Here is a 14964-nt window from a genome sequence, read left to right as displayed (position 1 = left end):
AAAAATTTTGTTCCTAAAGGATTTATTCTTTTAAAAATGATTTTTATTGTTATCTCTTGTTTTCACATTTTCTAAACTTCTCCCTGTATTCCCCCTCCCAATTTACTCTGAAAGGCATACAACAAAAACATTTTTTTAAAAGAAAAAACAGAAAGAAAAAAAACAATCAGCAATTCTGATCAATATATTAAAAAAGAATTCAGAAAAATCACTGTATGTAATGGACCTTGTACCTCTAAAAAGGAGCCAAGGAGAAGCTATCTCTTTTTGTGGCTACATTTCTACATTTGTTCTTTGTAATTTTGAAAAATCTTCAATTGTTTTCTGACTGTTTTTCCCATTTATATTGTACTCTTTGTATATACTGTTTTCTTATCTCTACTTATTTCATGCTGTATCAGCTTCATTGAAGACTCCTCTGTCACATTTGTTGTTTCTTAAAATATGGCAATCTTCTATTAAATTCATATACTATGTTTTGATTTTTCATTTCCCAACTGATAGACGTCTATTTTTATTTCCAGTTTTTTGATGTCTCAAAAAAATGATATTATAAATATGTTCCAATATGTAGAAACTTTTAAAGTTTTTTAAAAAATATTAATGATCTCCTTGAAGTATATGCCTAGTAATGTTATATCTGGGTCAATGAATACATACATTTTAGTCACTTTATTTTCATAATTCTAAATTGCTTGCAGTAATTCATAGTTCCACTAATTAGTGTGTTTATCTTCTCACATCCATTCCAACATTGACTATTCTGCTCTTTTGTCAGCTTTGTCACATGCCTACATGTGTGAAGTGAAACTCCAGAGATGTTCTGATTCCCATTTCTCTTATTAGTTATTTGAAGGAATCTTTTAAATGACTTAATAGTATGCAATTCTTTTGAGAAATGTTTGTTCAGAAGTCCCAAGGAATCTGTTAAAAAAGAATAAACTACTTTGCAACAAATATTGAAAACTCTTATGAGGGAATTCAAAGTATATTAATATGTTATAGAATATAGAATTATAAATATTAATACATGAATTTACTTTCCTTCCCTTCCACTCACCATTATGAACAGCCCACATTATGCGAAAAGCTGGACCACCAATCTCATCAAAAGGTTTCCGGCGAGTTATCACTTCCCAAAGGATAATACCCCAACTGAAGACATCACATTTTTCACTGTAATTGCTACCTGAAAAAAAAAAAAAATTTAGCATAATCTGATGTCTTTTCTCCATAATATTTAAATAAAATGACTGCTTTTTAAAAAGTTTTAATGTACTACAGACTCTACAACTTAATATGTGGAGATTGAGAAACAATTCTTTATTGGGGTTCCACAATTTTTTCAGGTTGCTAAGGTGATTTCTTTTAAATGTATTAAAGATAATGAAAGCATTTTGTACTCAAATTAAATGGGGAAATGCTGTTTTAGGTTCATCACTGAAAATTAATCTAGTTATAGTTATTTCTTAATGGATTAATGTTTATAGAAAAAAGTCTTCACTGCAATTTATTTCATTTAAAATAGTGCTATCTATACAACTGAAATACAGTGTAGGCTTTATGAAATGCCTGAAATACATAAAACTGGTCATTATCATCAGGAATCTATAGCAAATGGAAATGTAATAGAAAATTAAAAGCAATATAAGCATTATTTGAACTCATTTAAATATTGCCATTTGTAGTTTTTAAAAATATACTTCTGTCCAACTACTTTGAATTTTTTTCTAAAACACATTTACTTAAATTTTTAGAACTAATATAAATTTATTAGGTATACATTTGAATGTATGGAGAAAATGTAAATTATACAAATCTTGTTTTTGGCAAATTAGAATCTAAAGATGGTATTTAAATTTGAGAATTATATATACTTTATTGTCAAGAACACATAAATGACTTATGACTTTAAAAAGTAACAATTTTATTTTACATAAAATAAGAATTAGGTCATCACAAATTAAGAGTAATTTTTACCTTCAAAAACTTCAGGTGCCATCCAAGCAGCACTACCCTTGTTGTTGGTCATGTGTGTTTGAATGTCACAGGCAGTACCAAAATCACAGATTTTTAGAACTGTTCCCCCAGCAACCAGCAGCAAGCTATTAAAACAACAACTATTGTAAAACCAGTACTGTGATTCTAAATAAATGTCTTTGATATAACTTAAAAATCCATACTATTCAACTTCTAAAAGTTTTGTAATTAATCAATTTTATTCTATATGTTATTGGAACTTGATTAAAAGACAATACAAGAGGAACAAAAATTAACTTATTTCCATATTATCTCTATCAGTAGAATTTCCAGACCCACATTTCCTGTAAACCATTCTCTTCGTTGCACCTTTGTCACCATGTGTATCTATCTAGTGAAAAAAAAAATTTGTTTTAGTTCTAGCAAATAAAGGAGGTAATAAACTAAAAGGAAAGCTGAGGGAAGATGGTCAATGGCATCATTTATCTACCTCTTCCTTCTATGCAAGCTATTCTTTCTCATTTTCGAGGTCTCATCAACAGAAAGGACTGACTTTAGTTAAAAATTAGAAAAAACATGACATTCACCTATTTTTTATTATTCTTCTGAATTATGACACTAATGAAAATTTAATTATTTTAAAACAATAAAAGCATTCAAATACAAAGTGTTTCTTTTTGCATTCAATTACAGACTAGAAGTAAACGGTGTATTTATAAAATAAATCACATTTACATCATTATTAGCCAAAGGATTTTGACAAACATGAATGATACTCTCAGCTGAGATACACTACCTCTTTATTCAAATAACATGAAAATATTTATACTATTTTTTTCTTATAACCACTTAAGTTTCTCCAAATTTTATGTATATATCAATGTAAATTAATATAACTGTAACCAAGGAGGCAAAAACTTGGTGTCCATGAAATCAAAGTATTTTAAATAGCTATGGAACTAATTATTCCTTATGAAAAGTTGAGCCCACAGATTAAATCTGAACAGCTTTCTACCATGCTGAAAGCCAGTGATATTTTCTATCTAGTTCCTATACATCAAAGGAAAGAAGCAATTATTTGATTTACTTATAATTAGTAAAAGGAATCTCCTTTTGAATAAATTAATTACATGTCAAAGTTAAAATAACCACAACAAAACATTCCCATTTTACAAAAAAGGATAGAAAGAAAAAAACCTCTCAACAAACTACAGTGAAAAAGATCAAATGAAATGCCACCTGAGTAACTTTCTCACTATTACACCCTAGACTTCATACTTGTTACACTGACAGAACTATTTACTATCAAATAACATTTCCTCACCTAGAAACAATTTTCTGATAATGCTGCCAATTAAAAGGAAAATGTATCAGTAGTAAAATCTGGTTTTGCACAGTTTAGATTTTAACAAGAATGTATCAGGACACTTGCAATTTTAATTAAAGTCAAATGAAATAATGTACTTAATTCAGAAGTAAAGCTGAAACACATTAAAACACGGTTTTTATAAAATCGACAAACAAGACCTTTATTATGAGCATATAGACAAGAATTCATGAATTGAAAAGACTATTATACTGCAATACATTTAGACAGATGTATGAAAATTTGCAAAAGTCAAGATACACACCCGATGATAAAGGTATGGGTAGAAACATTAACAACAGCTGCTTATAAGACAAAGATATGCAACTGAAGAGGTAGAATGTGGAATGGTTTGAAGAGATAATCTAGTCTACTGAGGCATCATAAATGGGGCAGGGCCACACATGGGTCCCCAATACTCCTGAATATGGCCCTAACCAGATGAAAATAAAACCGGAAAATGTTTAACAAAATAAATAAAAGTACAATAAAATACTGATAATACTAATTTGTGCTTAAGTGAGTCAATGAGGCCCACAGAGATCTATTTCTATGTTAAACTGACACGAATGATCTAGTCCACCTCATTTTATAAATGAGAAAAGTACACACAAAATTCACTTGCATGTGAACATGTATAGTTGGCTTCTCTGTGTACATGAATGTATATATAGCTAAGCTGAAAAGTAAAATGACTTGTCTAAGGTCACATAGCTATTAAGGAGCAATCTAGCTCTGCTGCCAGGAATAAATCTGTCCCCCTTCAATTCTTCCCCATGGAACCCCTAGATTTCTGGAAGGTTCAGCTCAAGGGTCACTTATATCAATCATATTTCAATTCTGGGTTTGTAATGTTTACTTCCCTTCTCAAATTACTTAAATCCAATCATTTTGTTGTTGTTTATGCTGTTTCTTCCCAAAAAGAATGTTTTCTGAGAGCAAGGACTGTTTTGTTTATATCCCCAGTGACTAGTATGGTGTGGGCCCATAAATGATTATGTAAACAGGCTAAAAAGTCCTTAAAATTGACAATATGAAGAGCCAGAAACAATAACAACAACGACATTGTCATTTAATAATTAAACCAAATAAAGGAGGTAATAAACTACAAGGAAAGCTGAGGGAAGATGGTCCGTCAATGGCATCATTTGTCTACCTCTTCCTTCTATGCAAGCTATTCTTTCTCTTTTTCGAGGTCTTATCAATAGGAAAGACTGAATTTAGTCAAATATACAATAATATTTGTGCAATAATAACAACACAACCCAGAAGAAAGAAGAAACCGATACATGGTACCATACATGCTTTGGAGCTAGGACATTTAAAGAAAAGCTCCCAAATGCTCAATTCTCCAGAAGTCCATCTATGTATGACATTCTAATTTGAAGAGTGGTTGGAGAATTCATGTCATGGGGCAAAGTAGTGAAATAGGTGGTTGAATTGAAGTTACCTAGGGCATATAGATGGAAAGGCCCCATTCTTCCACAGGCTTTTGTGAACAAGAAGAAAGAGAATTCAATCTAGGCCTGAGCAGAAGCAGGCAGCTTAGCAAAAAGAATGATTGCCCTGCCAAGGAGATCAAGAAGATCCTAAATAGAAGAATCTTTAGACAAGTCAGGAGAATAGCAATTAGGAAAACTTAGGAAGAATATTTTAATACTTTAAATATGTGACTAAAAAAACTTAAGCAAAGTTAGCACATACTTGTGGCATCTCCAAATTCCCTTATCTTACAGAAAAATGCCATTGCATTCTTGATCTGTGTGGGACTATACTGGCAAGTCTATAAAAATTATAAAGGAAGATAAATTCAAAGAAAAATAAGCTTAATGAAGATTCCCTATCCCACCATAAAAATAAAAATTTCCCAAGACATTAATAATTCTGAAATAATATACCTAAAATTCTGAAGTCTTTCACTAATTTCCAAGGTGTAAATTAAAATACAGTATAATTCTTACTTATATCTACTAGGAATTGAATTTACTCCTTTAAATGAAATAAATCTAAAAAGCTAATATTATGTCTACTAGACATAAAATTAGATCCAGTGAGGCTAGAGTTTACTATTTTTGGAGGTCAATGGAATAAATAATAACAATTATGATCATAACAACTGCCATTAACATTACAATAAGGTTTATTAAGTCTTAAGTTGCAAAGCAGGTTTAATTGAACAATAAAAACTTATCTTGTGTCAAGCACTATGCTAAGCTATTATTCTTCAGTTGTTTCAATTATATGTGACTCTTTGTGACATCTTTTGAGGTTTTCTTGACAAGCACTGTGGAGCAGTTTATCATTTTCTTCTCCAACCTATTTTATAGATAAGAAACTAAGGCAAACAGGATTAAGTGACTTGTCCAGGGTCACGGAGCCAGTAAGTGTCTGAGGTTGGATATGAATGCAGGTCTTCCTGATTCCAGGCCCACTACTCTATCCACTGCACCATCTAGCTGCCCAGCAGTAGGGACACAAATACAAGAATCAAAACCTTTGCCTTCAAGAAGCTTACATTCCACTAAGAAAGATAATATGAGCAGATAAGGTATATACATAATATATACTAAATGAATCCAAAGTGATTTTGGGAAGGAGTACATTAGCATCTTTGTGGGAGTGGGGGGTAGGAGAGAGAGGACGTTGGGAACAGATTATCTGGAAAGACTTCAAGAAGGTGAAGCTTGGGTGGGTCTTGAAGGAAGCCAGTGATTCTAAGAGGCAGAGGTAAGGAAAGAGACCATTTCAGACATGAAGACAGCCAGTCCAAAGGCACAAAAACAAGAATTAAGAGTGTAGAAGGAGAGCAATATACATAGTGGTAATAGGGTACATGATAAGCAATGTACAAGAACACTAGAAACATTGTAAGGGGCCAGATAATAAAGAGCCTCATATGCCAAAAAGATAAGTGTACATATATGATCCTAGAGATAATAAGAATCATGGGAGTTTATTGAGTAGAGTGGTCACATGATCAGAATGTGCTTGAGGAGGAGGGAATTTCCTCTGTAAAGGCTCTGTTAAGCCTGTCCTAACCACAGGCTTAGGACAAATTAGGGGGATGGGGATGGAGAGGAGGAAGAAAATTTACAAAGTACTTTTCTCCCAATAACTTTGTTAGACAGATGATACAAATATTACTATCCACTTTGTTTTAGGATATTGAGCTCCAGTGACTTGCAAACAATAATTTCAGAATGGGTTCTTAATATAATTCTGTTGTACCCACTATATCATATTGCTTTATCTAATTAAAATAAAAGTCATTATAAATGACATTTTAAAACAAAAGTTTATATTATAATCAACCTTCTTATAAAAGATCACAAAATGGGAACCTACTTGGGTGGTTTCAAATCCCTGTGAATTAGTGCTTTTGGTTGCATACTGTGAAGATAAGCCACTCCCTGGGAACACTGTAAACACCAGCTCATTGCGTGGGCAGCAGTATAGTATGGCAAAGGCTCGGCACCATGTAGCACTAAGGGAAAAAAAAAAAAAAAAAAAAAAAAGGAAAGAAAAGAAAAAAGGAAAAGAAAAAAAGGCAAAAACTACAAAATAACTTTATTGTACATTATCATATATACAGAGTTAATCACTGCTGCTGTTGCCACTACCATTATTGCCACCAGGGCATCTCAAGGTCAGCTTACTCTTCCCAAATTCCCTTATGAATCCTCTTTTAATTTTTCTTCTCATTAAAAAGGAATATTTTAAAATGCCTCATTTTAAACAGATAATTTACATATAAATTATTTTATCATATAATAATGCTCATATTAAATGCAATTACATTTCATGTAAATGTAATTATGAAATTACCATATTCCCTTTCTATACATTTATTATACATAGATATACAACAAAAACACACAATATTTTACAGAGAAAGATTAAAAAAAAAAAAAAAAAAAACCTGAGACTAAATAGTTGTATCTCAAATTCTAGGACAAAGAAGAAGCAAAAACTAATAGAGCAAAAGTTCTTATGGTTAGAACATGCTGTGCAATATCTTGGTTTCCAGTTCTCTTAAAAAAAAAGGGGGGGGGCAGAAAAAGTAATACCGCAGTTATTGGTAAGACAGGTACAGAAATGAAATGAAAAAGGCCCAAATTTAAGAGGGCACAAAAGGGATAAATAAAAGGTTGAACCATAAAGTTGAACATCTTGAAATAGTTAAAAAAACTAGGAGTTTTGGTTTTCCTCCCCATGTTCTCAAAATAATAAAACTTGTTTTCCAAATTATGAGGAATCCTAACCAAAGGGGGGAAAAATTGATAAATTTGTTGATTAGAATTATTTCATTATCACTTTTTCTTTTTTATATAATACCTAGATTTTACTTGTATTGTTTTTAGAAATTACCACCTTTAATATTCTGATAATATTACTGAATGGCAGTCAAAGTACTTTAGATGTAAATAATTTAGAACCATAAATAAAAGTTTTTTTCTCCTTTTGTATAGAATGCTTTTGCTTAAAGAATGCATTTCTTGCTTTACTAATACTCACCATTATATAAAGAGCCTCCTTCAGCATATTCCATTACAAGGCATACCTATACGGGGAAAAAATGTATATCAGGATAGAAACATAGAAAGAATTCCCAAAGTTACATACTTAAGAGACATATATATTTATTCTAATCCATCTCACAGATAAAGAAACAAGTATATAGAATGGCTTAATTATCTTGCCTAAGGTCTTTGTTAGTTTATGACAGAATTAAAAGTTTAAACCCAGGTTTTCTGAGGTTACCAAAAACATCAGAACACAAAAGGGAAAGCCACAATCAGAATCATCTGAATTGTACTGAGTCCACATAGAGAACTTTAGGAATAGCTAACTTCTGAAAAGAACATAAGCTCCATTTGAACAGGTATCATTTTGTTGTTTGTCTTTGCATTTACAATACTTTGGTACACAAGAGGGGCTTAAGAAATGTGTGGTGGTTGAAATTACTCTAAAGTTAATTTAAAATGGTGAATAAAAACAGAAACAAATTAGGTATTTTTAAATGGGAAATTCAATTCAAGGCAAAAATCATTTTTAAGTGCTAGATTCGAGGAATTATTCTATATACTAAGGATACATCAGAAAAAACTAAACATTGTCTGCCCTCAAGAAGCTATCTTATTGGTCAAGATTAGGGCAAGTAGAATTAATAAGCCTGAAGAAACAGTAAGCTAAAAAAGTATGACCTAATTTAAGGACAAAAATCAAAGAAAATCCAATAATGAAAAATTCTTAAGGCAGTAGGGAAAAAAAGACCTAATTTTATAGGAGAGAAATGACATATGTTTTTGGTTAAGATTAGAAAGAAACATATTCATTTACCCCATTCATGGCTGAAGAAAGGACAATGTGAAATCTGCCTTATAGAATGAAATTGTTTTAGGTAAACTATTGATTTATTTTAAAGTTTGAAAAAAAATAACAACTGTATTTCAACTTCAGTTTACATATATATATATATATATATATATATATATATATGTACATTTGTATAAAGATTCAGTTTCTAACTTGTCAATACAGGATCTACATTTTGGAAATGATTTAATTTTTAAGCACAAACTAAGAAATATTACAATATTTAGGGGGAAAAAGTTTTAAAAGAAATGCAACCATAACTATCAAAGTAGTTTGTAAGGGAAATATAATAAAATTAATTCCTTCTTTTGGGAGAAAAGTAGGAGACCAAGGCAGAACGTTGTAAACATAGTCAGAAATGATAAAAGTTATCAGTTGGTTGTTTCTCATTGTTATAAAAGAGTGTTTGATGCTGGGGTATAGAGAGAAATGGAAGAAGAGATGATCAGAAATGACAGTGATACAAAAATAAAAGACATCAGAAAATCTATTAAAAAAAAAAAAAGTGAGAAAATTTCCAACAAGCATATGCATTAGGAAGATAGAGGTTAAATTAAAATAGTTTTGCAAACATCAAATCCCAACATAACTTGTGGATGATATATCTACTTAGAAAGTTATAAACTTACTGGATTTAAACAGGCTCCATATAACTTCACAATATTTGGATGGTTTACACGAGATAACTGCCGAAGCTGGAACAAATTAAGTAACCCTTTAAAAAAGTATTTATCTTTAATACAGTTTAAAATTGTAGCTTAAATGAAAGTACAAACTAAAATGACCTATCAAAATACTGATACTTTCAAAGGTACAAGTCAATTATCCATTATTAGGTTAAAAAAAGTGATAAATATGTAATTTACTATACAATTATCTCTTTCAATATGATAACAACATATGAAACTGCCTACAAACTCATTTAAAAAGCAAAAACAAATTTTATACATGTAATATCTTTTCACAGTTTCTGAATTCTAGGGATTCGAGTTCAATATTATTTTCTCTCTGAACTGAGAAATTTAAATTTTCACTCTCCAAAGAATATATTTTGAATTTAAAGGAAAAAAATTACTAGTAATTTATGAAAACATTAACATTTCTCAGTTCATTAAGATAAACGGGAGAAAAATTAATTTCTAACTGCTTATATAACAAAGCAATACTATTAACCTTGAGATATCTAAATAGTTTTGGCAAGGTGGTTAATCTTTATATTCAAGAAGATAAATGGAGCAGATAAATGGAGCAGTGGATAGAGCACCAGCCTTGAATTCAGGAAGACCGGAGTTCAAATCTGGTCTCAGACACTTAATACTTCCTAGCTGTGTGACCCTGGGCAAGTCACTTAACCACAGCCTCAGAAAGGAAAAAAAAAAAAAAAAAAAAGAAGATAAATAAGGAAAATCATCTATAATGTCATTTCCAACATTTTAACCAGGTAGGGATCTAATGTTCAAATAGCCAAAGGAATTCCTCGAAAAAATAAATAGATAAATAAATATATATATAAATAGCCGTTTATTGACACAATTAAAATTACCACCCATATGATAAAGAACTATAATAGATTACATTTTTAAGACACAAAAAACTGGGTCACTTACTTCTACAATAAAGGCTTTTCTCTCAGATTCACTTTCTATTTGTTTAATGGCCACATCTTTTGCTCTCCACTTAGCCTTGCATACCACTCCAAAGGCTCCTCTTCCAACAACCTATGATTCAAAAATGTTATAATCAGGTACAAAGCAAGATTCAAAAAATTTATCTATGTCAATATGAAGACAATGGTTTAGAGATAATTTGTATTTGAATGTATAAGACTGGAGCCAACTTTTAAAAAAAGATGAATAGGCATAGAATCAAATGGAGATGTAGTTTGTCTTCAAGAACCTTATAGTTGGAACAAACATGCTGTGAGGGCACTTATAGAATAAGAATGAGAAAATGGTAAGAGAAACTAGATTGGACAAGATTGAAAAATGATATTGAGAGGGGAAAAATTGAAAAGGAAACATTTTATTGGTAAATACAATCAATAAGAAAAATACTAGAAGCTTAAAATAGCTAATTTTTAAAATTAAGGGTTTTTTGAATAAAATATTCAATTATTAGAATTGGGAAGGATCTGAGTGGTTATGTGACCTAATCTTCCACCCAATGAAAAAATCTCTTCTATAATATCTCTGATGGTTAATAGCCCTATTTTTGAACATCTATAGTAAAAGGGACTTTCCCTAATTTTGTAGTTGGTCATTTTATTGAGGAGATTAGGAAAAATTACAAAGTTTTTACATAAAGTGAACTGAAATTTGCTTCCCTGTAATTACTATACAAAAGCACTGGCCCTTATCCTCTGGAATAAGAGATGAAATCTACTTCTCCTTCCATATGACAGCCCTTTAAATATCTCAAAAGAGTTACCATTTCTTCTACAATAGACTCCAACAGGGACTTATTGCTAACAGTAACCGAGTCTTGAAAGCAAAGAGGTATCATTTATAAGGTATATCAAAAAAAGGGAAAATAACCAATGAATATTTATAGTTTGCTGATGACAAAAAAGCACTTGGTTAGGCAAAAAACAAAGCATATTATAAAAGTTCTGTTTCAACAAGAAGTTTTTCATGAACATGTTTAGATCACACAGTTTCTTGATAAATGCTCCAGTAATGTTTAAAAGGCCTCTGATTATTAACTTCAATGGAGGCCTAAGAAAAAGGAATAAATATATAATGGAAGAGAAACTCTTCATAGATGGTCAGGTCTTTTTATCTGTGTAGATTTAGTGCTGAGTTAATTCTATCTTTTCAATAAATCCATAATTACCTAAGTTCTAGCTTAACAATACACAAAGGAAAAACTAACTGGATGAAATGAGTCTTTTTCATAGTACATAACATTCAACATGAATTAAGTACATTAGTACATATATCTAGGGAAGACACTAAAGACATATAATGGGCTGAGCTAAGAACTGAAAAGTAGAAAAAAAGTATAGTGGATTTCATCTGGGAAAGTGGACAGTGCTTTTAACAACCCTAACTTACTTCCTGACACAAAGATACACAAATGTTCTTCCAATAAAGTGGCAGAATTTTAAATCCTGGAACACTAAAACTTCCAAAGAGTCAAAGTTAAGGAGAATACAAAGGCCAATGGAAAATGTATAGTAGGTACAAATGGACTGCATAATATTTCTAATAATGAAGTAACATAAAAGGAAAACATCAGGAAAGTGTATAATAAGAAAAGGAGGTGGGCTAGTCATTGTGAGAGAGGGAGAACAGATGGACAGCTAGAATATTCCATTGGTAATCAAAAAGTATAAAATGAACTGAGGAAAAGGCCCTCCAACATGGTAAGTGAACTGATGCTCTGTGAATGATATTTCTGAAAGAAAATGAAGAATTAGAATTGAAAAGACAAAAACTTCTTCTTTATAATAAAGTTGGCTTACTAAAAACAAAATCACTTTTTAAATACAAAACTGTATTGTACGAGTTGATGGCAGTTTCCCTGATGAGCTGTCAATGTATATAGTCATTTCTGTATCTGCATAACACTTTGCAACGGACAAAAGCTTCATAAGTATTTGGTAAATTGATCAGACAGATCTGAATCTGTGAAAATATGAGAGTTCATTAATCTTTGGTATTATTCTTATTTATTTTCTCTCCTTTTTCATGCTATACAGGTTGCCTTTTACTCTCTAATCCTGGTTTCCTCATTAAATATGTAAAGCAGTGGTCCTCAAACTTTTTAAATAGGGGGCCAGTTCACTGTCCCTCAGACTGTTGGAGGGCTGGACTATAGTAAAAACAAAAACTCACACTGTCTCCACCCCTCAACCCATTTGCTATAACCGGCGGGCTGCACAAACGTCCTCAGCGGTTTGAGAACCCCTGATGTAAAGGAACTAGCATTGACTTTTTATATGTTGAAAAACTGAGCTATAGTTCACTCAATAAGGATTAACCAAGATAATTTAGATAATGAAAGACTATCTCAGTTAAAGATTTATGAATTTCAAGGAAAGAGTATATTAGGGAAAACTCTGAAATTACTATAGGTGGCTCTAAAGTTAATCTAGTTCAGTCCTTTAAATGATCATGGGTACATGTGGAAAAAAGTCAGAAGGGAAGGTCTACTTTAGGCTTTCTATTCCTCCTGGGAAGACAAATGGACCTGGGATAGGCTAAGACTTGTTTCTGAAAATTGCTCAGATCTCTGAACCTTCCTGGCAGGCCTTTTTTCTTTAAATCATCCTCCAAATCTTTCTTTTACTTTCATATCACAGATTTAGACATCTCTCTTTCCTTTGCCAAAAGATTCCTACATATATATTAAATGTTTTCTGGAACTTCTGGTATCATTTTTTTTTAAAGAATTTATTGATATATCTTACAGTAATGTATCTTTTCTAATATCATACTTCTGAATTTATGGCTGTTTCTGGTTCAAGTCTGTGGTATAGAAATTCCCTGCAAGAATGCAAACTACTAATTCATCTGTAATTTATAATCTTAGATAAAGACAAAAAGAAATTAAGTAACATGCCTTAGAAGCTTGAAGATTTGATCCCAGGGCTTCCTGACTCTAAAAGAGCTTTTATTTATTTGTCATTATCAGTTCATGATAAACATCAACCAATTGACATTTACTGCCACTACTAAGTGTAGGTTAGCACAGATAAGGACAAAGAAATAAAGTGACTTAAAAAAAAATAACAAAAAAACCCCACCAACATATCAATTAGCATTTTTAATCAATCAGTTCATTTAATGTGGATTAGAAAAGCCTAAACCTCATTTCTAATTGACTAAATTTTCTCACTCAGAGACAATTAGCAGTCTCTAGCATCTACTGAATAGCACAAAGTATATACTTTAGTCATTATTTCTTCTTATTGATGCTTCTGTGCCATCTAGTGGACAAATAAGTGAAGTTTTTTTTTCTTTTAACAAAAAACAACTGAGAAACCATTAATACAATTTTCATCCTACTTCATTTAAATCAGGGACTATCCTTATTGCACAGTCTTTTCCTCTTTAAGAAGCTTAAATTATAGCCAATTTGGGAGGAAAGATATAAAGGCACGAAAAGTTAATTAACAATATAAGGCAATAAATTACAAAAGGAGGTGGCTATAGTACTGTAGAAAGGACCCTCACTAAGCTTTGAAACTTAACTATATGAACTTAGTCTAGTCATTACAATTCTCTGAGTTTCTGCTTTTATTTCAAAAATATGGATAATGATACATCATAGAACACTTGTGAGGAAAAATTTGTTATTAATTTTAATATATTTGGTAGGAATAATAAATGAATTAAAGGAAAAATAAATTAGGTTGGATTAGGCTTTCTAGAAAGATTTATTATTATTATTATTTATTAAAATTTTGAAAACAATCTAAAGGAAAGTCTGAGAAGAGAATGCACTGAACATAAATCTTATTCAGAAGAGAACAAGTAGATAAGACAGCAGTCTGGCTGGAGTAGAGTTTCAAAATGGAAGTAAAGGGAGAAAAAGACTAAAAAAATATGTTGGAGCTATATAATAGTTGCCAAACTAAGGAGTTTGTACTTTATCCTCTAGGGTAGCAACATCTTGCATTTATATAAAACTTACTAGTATCAGGCACTAGGCTAAATGCTTTACAAATACTACCTCATTTGATCCTCAGAATAACACTGGGAAATAAATCCTATCCTTTTTCCCATTTTACAGATGAGAAAATTGAGTTAAACAAAAGTTAAATGACTTGCTCAAGGTCATAAAGCTACAAACTGTATGACAGTATATTAGGCTAGATTTGAACTCAGATCTGACTTCAAACCCAGCACTATATTCTTTGTGCCATCTCACTGTCTCGTGGAGTGTTACTGAAGATTTTGAACAAAGGAATGACATAATCATAATGGAGCTTCAGAGTTTAATATAGTGGGTTGTGAGCATGGATTGGAACAGGAAGAATAGGAGGTTATTACTATTTCCATGAGGGATAAAACTTTGAAAAAGTGAATCGCAAAATATAAGTTGGAAAGGGTACAAACCATATTTGATGATAATTTCTGTGTCATGTATTTTGCCACTGTGATAAAATCAATGGAATTCTTCTCAAAACATTTTTTAAAAATACATAATTGAAGAAAATGCTAAATTTCAGTAAAATAGTGAAAATAAATATAATTTTATGGACACTCTGAAAACTATATGGAGACTCCATTTACAAA

General features: G+C 31.1%; 1 protein-coding gene across 5 annotated transcripts in view; it reads right to left on the bottom strand.

Moving 5' to 3' along the window:
- The window catches only part of MAP3K7 (mitogen-activated protein kinase kinase kinase 7), a 75600-nt gene that overhangs the window by 41465 nt on the left and 19171 nt on the right, over positions 1–14964 (bottom strand). For 4 of the 5 annotated variants that reach the window (XM_074310283.1, XM_074310284.1, XM_074310285.1 and 1 more), the window contains exons 2-7: positions 10330–10440; positions 9352–9417; positions 7862–7907; positions 6692–6830; positions 1981–2105; positions 1061–1189 (exon numbers count right to left, since the gene is read on the bottom strand). In XM_074310283.1, coding sequence (XP_074166384.1) covers positions 1061–1189; positions 1981–2105; positions 6692–6830; positions 7862–7907; positions 9352–9417; positions 10330–10440 — 616 coding nt within the window. Of the gene's footprint in view, positions 1–1060; positions 1190–1980; positions 2106–6691; positions 6831–7861; positions 7908–9351; positions 9438–10329; positions 10443–14964 lie in introns of those variants that run through there. The other variant, XM_074310287.1, reaches the window with a different exon arrangement.

The sequence above is a fragment of the Sminthopsis crassicaudata genome, chromosome 4 (assembly GCF_048593235.1).
Source record: "Sminthopsis crassicaudata isolate SCR6 chromosome 4, ASM4859323v1, whole genome shotgun sequence".
NCBI classification, from domain to species: Eukaryota; Metazoa; Chordata; class Mammalia; order Dasyuromorphia; family Dasyuridae; genus Sminthopsis; species Sminthopsis crassicaudata.
This window is presented reverse-complemented; position numbering and strand designations above follow the sequence as displayed.